The 7,767-nt window shown below is 44.7% G+C and overlaps 1 protein-coding gene across 1 annotated transcript; it reads right to left on the reverse strand.

Moving 5' to 3' along the window:
* Positions 1-244: 244 nt before the first annotated feature.
* CLP1 (cleavage and polyadenylation factor I subunit 1) lies at positions 245-7,491 on the reverse strand. The gene is made up of 3 exons (XM_029575408.1): positions 7,394-7,491; positions 6,067-6,715; positions 245-1,909 (listed from the first exon to the last, which is right to left on the reverse strand). Exons 2-3 carry the CDS (start codon positions 6,673-6,675, stop codon positions 1,238-1,240), a joined length of 1,281 nt encoding a protein of 426 aa, XP_029431268.1. The 5' UTR covers positions 6,676-6,715; positions 7,394-7,491; the 3' UTR covers positions 245-1,237.
* Positions 7,492-7,767: the final 276 nt, after the last annotated feature.

Here is a 7,767-nt window from a genome sequence, read left to right on the forward strand (position 1 = left end):
TATTAATGTAACCACTTTTTTGTGCACTTGGAGATTAAAACAATTCTCATCAGTTTCCCTCTTGGGATCTTGCAAAAGGTTAAGGGCACCATGTGGCCAAAAGTAGTATTACTGGGGAGACTCCTTATTCCTCATTTTGAGTTATAATGTCCCTCCTTCCCTCTCCCCTAATTGTGCATCCCTTTGATATGAACTCCTTTCATCTCTTGCACCTATGGAGATTTTAATATTAAAAACATCTGGATACTGACAAAAACTCTTTATTAAAAATACAAATTAAAAAACTATGTACACAGCAGTTTGATGAAGATTCACACTGCTGCTTTACAGCTCATCTCCTGTTCCTTAGTTCCTTAGACCCTGCTGGGGGATTTTAAACAGGGCAGGGGACAGACCGGCAATGCACAAATCACCATCTTGAACACAAGCATCACAGGGCGCAGCTTTCCTCTCTGTCTACCTGCTGTTTAGAAGTATCCACGTTGTTATAAAAAAATACTCATTTATAAAAACCGTGTTTTACAAGAAGGGATCTAATTAATTAGTCCATAGCTAGGAGAACACAGATTGCCATCACATCGATAAGTCACCAATATGAAAGAAGGGTCAAAGCAAGGACATGAAGCACCCTTTCCTGTAGTAACTAGAATGATTTCTTACAGAAAAGAACTCTTTGGAAAAAAAAATAATTACCTTACTGCCTAAGATAACCGCTTCTGCCTTTTGTAAAGAATGTATATTCAATATTAAACATAATGGGTCATCAATGGGCCGCCTGCACTTAGAAGTAAGAAAATGGTTAACAGATCAGATAGCAGAGCTGTGTAAATAAAAGGAAACACTTTGACCCCAATAAAACCATACTGATCAGGTCTCAGCCAGGTTAAGGTATAAAATTAAACGCAGAGAGATTCTGACGACATGTTATGTTTGTGAGGAACTGGCGCGTGTGAAGGACAAATATTCTCTTTCTTCCTAGAACAAAACACCCCTCCCCTAAATACACAAAGCTGTTCACTTTTCCCAAGCAAGGCCCTGCGAAGAGAATGAGTTCTCCTCACTCCTCGTTGGCCTCAAGGCCTGCTGAATCCCCATCCTGGTGCTGGCCACAGATTCTGACTCCATGATTAGGATGTTGCAATGGGAATGCTGGTATGAGCCCAGTAACAAATGGCTCCACAAACAGGTCATTAGCAGAGATTCTGCTCAAGGGCCCTACTACATTAAGCTGTGGCCACTACTTAAGGTCCATGAAGCGTATGTCCATAATGAGCAGGATGCCCTTGGGCAGGGGTCGTGGTGCGGGAGATAGTATAGTGAACACTTGCCTCTCGGGGTCCACGCCTGTCACCACAATAAAACCAGCAACACTGGTCTCAGAGATGTTTTCATCTATGCTGTCAGCAGTGCTGACACTCAGCAGATGATGCACCATGTCCCTGCCCGGCGTCACTGGCACCAGCTTCAGCTGATTGTCTTCTTGAGACATTCCCAGCGGCAGGCAAGAGTCTGGGATGGTGGGGGCGCCAACCTTGTAAATCTTCACGTCTGAGAAGCGCACGTCAAAGGCATGGGGGTAAAAGCAGCCCCGGAAGCCATAGAAATACTCTCGGATGCGGTCGTCCCGGCATTCCCGCCGGAAGTCCTTCGAGCGCTCCACCACCCCGCCAGACTTGGGAAGCAGGACAATGCGCACAAAGTGTGGGAGGTCACGCTTCAGCTCGTTGTAGAGCCGCTCCTGGTCCAACACCACGACCACGTCTACCTCGAAGGCTGAGGCTGCATGCACAAGTGCCTGGTAGCCTGAGCTCTTCACCCAACCGCAGGTGTTAATGACACAACCACTGACTGAGGCCCGCCGGTTCACTTCACAGCGCTGATTGAAGATTTCTGCCAGCCGTGATGTGATCTACCAGAAAGAAGGAAGGAAAGCGTTCAATTTCCTGTCGTTTCTGTGACTCACCCTCCCACAACAAACCTTAGAGAAAGCAGTTTCTAAACATGAAAAGAGGCCAAAAAAGGCAGACAGACTGTGACTTTTCGCTTCCTGGAAGAAGATTATATCCCCCACAAGCTTTGGGATTTGACTAGAATATCATGATAATGAGTTAATCCTATTATTTTGTGTGGCATCACTTATGATCAATGCTCCCTCTAAGTTTTGATAAGACTATTTGTACAAAGATTGTCTTTTGTGCATCTTTTTATAAGCAGTGTTCAAATTTGTGCACTACAAGCCAAGTGGGCCTGAGCAAGTATATTGCAAATACTATAAAGATTTTGAAAGTGTTATTTAAGTAATCGTTTTAATGAAAATAATTCTACATTAAGTTATTTCAGCATATCACTTGTTTTAAATAGAAAACAAACAAGATGAAATTAAACTTACCTGTTGCCAGTTAATTTCCTTTCCTTTAGTCCTGCCAGACCAGTTTAGACAAGTGGGTTGTGTTCTCCAACCAGCAGATGGATGCAGAGACAAAAGCTCAAAGTTGACTTCACTTCTTCTCTAAAGGGTTTGTGCTGCCTTCACTGCTTCAAAAACCTATGTCAAAGCAAAGACAACCAAAGGTAATTGTTATTTTTGCTTTCCATATCACCATCAAAACCTGATACATCTATAGAATTCACTCCATGGTTTTTAGCCCAGGAACAAGGGCTAAAGCTACATCAAGTTCACAATTACGCTAGCTCGCTGTTAGATTTCTGAGCTTAACAGACTATAAGCTCTTCATGCAGCAACTTCCTTGGGTGGGTTCTGGACTGGCAGGACTAAAGGAAAGGAAATTAACCGACAACAAGTAAATTTAATGTCAACTTCCTTATCATCCATGCCAGACCAGTCCAGACAAGTGGGAATTCTCAAAGCTCCACCCAGTCCAGGTAGAAGGAAGTCACGATTGCTCTCAGAACTCCAGCATCCCCCACCTGCCCATCCCCACTGAGGTGTTCAGAGCAAGGATGCTGCCCTGCCATTATTCTCTGAAAAGACAGATCCTTATTCTGCCCTTAAGGACTCCTTCCCCTCTTTGAGCAGGATCCTCAAGTCCTGCAAACTCTTGTTGGAATGAGCCCCAGGCTCCTGTCTTCAATTACTCTTGAAACTGATGTCTTTGATGCCACTATGTTTTAACAGGGCACATTAATAGACCAAAGACCTATCTGAGAAGAAACGGGTCACCTACAAATATCCCACAGGTGACATACAACTGACATGGCCACTCTCATCCTGGCCTACAACAACTGACTTTCTCATCCTCATAAGTAAAAAAAACCCCAACTTCAAAACACTACGTTCAACGCAAATGGAGTGTATTGGGTACAGAGATATCCTTTCCTTTAAATTACCAAAGGCCATCACGGAGGCGGACTTTCACAACAGTACTCAAAGAGATGGTACCCTACAAAGCTTGAAAAGAAGGGACAGCAGATCCCTTCATAAGCAAGTTCACTTCCAAGTTGAGGAAAACCCCCGCAGTGGAGAACTTGTGATCGTGATTCCTCAGAAGAAAGTAGCTGAACTGAAAAAGCAGCGAGGTATCCCCTTGTTCCTGTGTCTCTTGCAACAGGACAGAGTCTGACTTGGCCTTTTGCGAGGCTTGCATGTTATGCCTTCTTGGTGGAAGGACAAGATCAAGGGAATGGACCCTGCACCAAGAAACATTCTACCCCCTTGTAAACTGACTTTGCAGAGGCTCCAAACTCTAAAGGTAAGCTACATGGGCCACCTTTGCACCACCAATAACAGCAACTCTTGCCATTAAGTATCCTCCCTGCACCACCTGGTTCTCTTAACAGCCAAGATTGCAAAAAGAACGGCCGGGATCTTCTAAGGAAGAGTTATTTGACTAAGGGAAAGGCGCACCACTGTATGAATCTCCCAGATTCAGCCCAAGGAATGTATGGGCTTCTAGATGATATACCAGTCACAGACTGGATGCCACTTGTGGTCCTATCAAGACAGCCGAGCCCCCTCCCTTTTCGGCCTAAGAACTTGTTCATCTAAGAACTTCATGAAGTTGACCTGAAAACTTCTCATGGAAGCACATCACCTGACCTCTAGTAGGGCAAAGGTCACTTCTGCCAGTCCTTACAGTTCACGTTCTCAAAAGTGTCATCTCAAATCATTCATCCATAGGATTGTGTTGGCCATGTAAGCTGCTGCTGGCTTTGCAGGAGAACTCTATCCTGGCCCAAATCTGACTCGCTTACCAGGATATCTGACAGCTATTAGGTTCCCTCAGTTTACTCCTAACCACTAAAGATGAAACATTAACTTTCTTTTCAGCTAGAAGCCAAGACTTCTGAAACTCTAGAATGAGCGAAAAATAAATGGCCTTGCAACTCGTGGCTACTGCATATTACCCTAAGAGGGAAACACGTTGGGTGAGATGTATATGGGTCTGCACCTAAGGTACACTGCCCTGAAGGCTAGGACTTGGAGAACCAGCCATACTGAGGTGGATGTGGGATGGAAGAATTGGGCAGCGAGTGAAGCCCTAATCCCATGACATCCAAAACCCCAAGTCCCTTTTCTGCTTCGGAGACATGAGAAGTTAGGGAAGACTAGTTACTATCAGTAATCAGCATAGGGCTTTACTTCGGCCCTAAATAATCTAGCGAGGTCTTTACTACTCCTTGACCAACAGGTATCTAGAGTCCCAGCTAGCACAAGGAGAAAGCCTAGTTCCTGTCATCGAGGAAGAGGCATCTGAAAAATTATCTAGGCATAACCCCCTGAGGAAATAAGTGAGAACACCTCTGTATATCTATGTGGGAAACCCCCTATCTGCACATCTCCTAAGGTAGAGACAAATATTGCTGAGAACAGCACCAGTACAGTTTTTATTGTATTTTATCTTATTGTATTTTGTTGAATATTTTAACTTATTATGTAATTTGCCTAGCACAGGTGGCTGTTAAAGGCAGAATATAAATATTTTTAAATAAACATAGGGGAAGTGGAGCCAGCTTTGAGCTTTTGTCTCTGCCTCCATCTGCTAGCCAGAGACACTTGTCTGGACTGGTCTGGCACAGATAAGGAAAATATATTATGCCATTTTGTGCACATTATGTTTTGCTGTGTGCATAAGATTCATAACCTGTGTGCACAGGATTCACAACCTCTGTGCACAGGCACATGCACAGAGCTTAGAGGGAACAGAACTTGTGATATCCTTGGAAGGGAACTTGTGATATCCTTGGAAGGGAAATAGAATGGTGGGGGTGGAAGGGAAATAGAACCAAGAGTTAAGAGAAAAAGATAAGTATGAGAGAAAAAAATGTGTGAAGCTTGCTGGGCAGACTGGATGGGCCGTTTGGTCTTCTTCTGCCGTCATTTCTATGTTTCTATGTTTAACACAGCTGTTCCCTAAGAATGGAGGAGCAGGCTAGTAGTTAGAGCAGCAGGCTATAAACCAGGGAAACCAGGGCTCAAATCTCACTACTGCTTTTTGTGACCTTGGGCAAGTCACTTAACCCTCCATTCCCTCAGGTACAAACAGAGTGTAAGACCCTCTGGGGATAGGGAAATGCCCACAGTACCTAAATGTAATCTGCTCTGAAGTGCTGAAAAGTCGAATATAAAGAAATAAGCCACAAGATTGAAGGGAAACTCCTAAAGAACCTCAGAATTAACAAAGAAAGAGTTGACATTTTTCTGGGATTAATATTTAACAAGGCTCAAACCCCAATGGGAGCTCTCAGTTGATGGCAGCGCTGACCTCTTTCTGCTATATGTAGCTGTGGCAATATAGTTGTTTCCATGTTGAAACCACTGGGCTGCTGCACTTACCAAGTCTGTGCTGCAGGCAACTCAAGAGCCTGCCTTTCCAAACAATAATCCCTAAAAATCACCAGTTTGACTGAAAAGTAAGCTGTATGATTGATGTGCTGCCTGGTCCATTGTGTGTGTGGATAGGCTTAGTGGGAAGGAGTGGGAAGGGTGGAGGAGGGGAAGAAAGGGGCATAATTTTCATTTAAAATCCATTTTTCCCTCAGGCCTATGCTTTGTTTCTTCATATCCCAGTATCTCAGCCCACTCTAGCATGCTCCAGATATCCTCACCTTATTGTAGAGTTTAATGTTGGTGCCAGGGGTAGTTGACCCAAAGTGATACACCAACGGTGCCTGCACTGAGAAGCCCTCCTCAACATCTGCTGGCCGCTCAATGTACAGAGCCCCCATGGTCCCTGGGATGGAGATGGCTCCTTGTCCCACATCCAGATCCACAAAAGTAGGTCGCCGCCCCATGCGCACACCATAGTTCAGAAGCAGCCGGCACACAGTGGACTTGCCAACATCAGTTGGTCCCACTACCATCACCCGAGGCCCCCTCTCATCCTCCTTCTCGGCCTGCTGCCTCATCTGCTCAAGTGCGGTGTGGGTATTGAGGTACAGCAGCATGGGTGTGTCCTTGGAGATGTAGGCCACCTCAGTGTGCCCACTCAGCTGCACTGTGCACCCATGCCAAGTGAACACTGCCACCTTGCAGCCAGCATCGAAGGTAAACTTTTTGTTGCGGGTTAGCTCAGTGCCAAAGATCTCAGCCATGCCCGAAAGAAGCTCCATCTGGACCATCTGTGATGCCTCCACCTCGAAGCGCAACTCCGTCTCTTTCTCCAGTTCAAATTTTACAGCTGCCGTACGCTTCTCCTCACCTGCCTCCTCTGCCATGGTTCCTGTGGTACCACTGCCCACAGTCTTGCTGCCGTGCCTTGGGTGAAGTAGAAAATAAAGTATGAAAATGTGCATAGCATCAGAGCGTAGAAGGTAAATTTGAGGATGGAGGCAGAAAATTACAAAGTTGAGGCATAAAACAGATCAGCCAAGAGGCTAGGACTGGCTTTTCTGCAGTGAATATCTGCCAGAGCATTCTGTAACTCCAAATCATAACTAGTACCCAACTACAATAAGCCCGATGCCAAAAACACTTTTGTTCCGAACGTATTTACTGCTCAAAAAATCGTTGTGTAACCATCGACTCTTCAGATCATATATTGGTTCTCTCATTAAATTAACAGGCGCTTCATGCTGGGATATCAATAACTTTGCCTTTTATTTAGAAAAGGATTTGTTTTTCAGATCAGTTATTATGCCAGCTTTCTTATTGCCTGTTCCAGTTTGGGGTTTTTTTGTCGTTGTTGCTTATTTACCAATAAAGCTTCTCCATTAATCAGGAGCAACTGACAACTAATCATGGTGGGGGGAAACATCCTTCATCTGACAAAGTAGAACGTGGCACATGGTGACGGGGACTGGAATTACACTACAACAACAACTGAAAGAATAAAATTACTTCTCCCGCCTCCCTGCTACAAAATCCTGAAAAATTCAAAAGTGAGAAAAAAAAAGATCTACCTATCGGGAAAGAAAAACCACGGAAACGACTTACCAGACGAGATGCAGCACGCGCCAGGAAGTCGGGCGGGCCGTAATAGCGTCACTTCCGCTGCGGCGCGTCCCGCCCCCTACGTGCTGCGCTCGGATCCTGCGCAGACCGGAAATGCAATGCATTTAAAGGAGTTGTAGTTCAGCCTTAGTAGCGCCTTACGGAGAGTTTGTTTATAAAAACTTTGAGAAAAATAAATAATCTTGCAAGGCCTATTGGGAGCTGAAGTTCAGAGTTTGAAGTTTAACTCTGGGTCTCTTCCATCGATTTTTTAAAGGTGTTTAATTCCCAGGCGATATTAGAATTAAGGCTGGCGGACATTGTCACCGATAGTTTTATCTCCTGAAAATATTGGCATATGCAAGAGGAAAAGAATA

The sequence above is a fragment of the Rhinatrema bivittatum genome, chromosome 13 (assembly GCF_901001135.1).
Source record: "Rhinatrema bivittatum chromosome 13, aRhiBiv1.1, whole genome shotgun sequence".
NCBI lineage: Eukaryota > Metazoa > Chordata > Amphibia > Gymnophiona > Rhinatrematidae > Rhinatrema > Rhinatrema bivittatum.

What these genes read in the sequence shown, in the direction of transcription:
- CLP1 (XM_029575408.1), bottom strand. Translation starts at nt 6,675, where the DNA reads ATGGCAGAGGAGGCAGGTGAGGAGAAGCGTACGGCAGCTGTAAAATTT. An exon ending in ACATTAAACTCTACAATAAG is followed by an intron (nt 1,910 to 6,066) that starts GTGAGGATATCT and finishes TCTTTCTGGTAG; the next exon opens with ATCACATCACGGCTGGCAGA.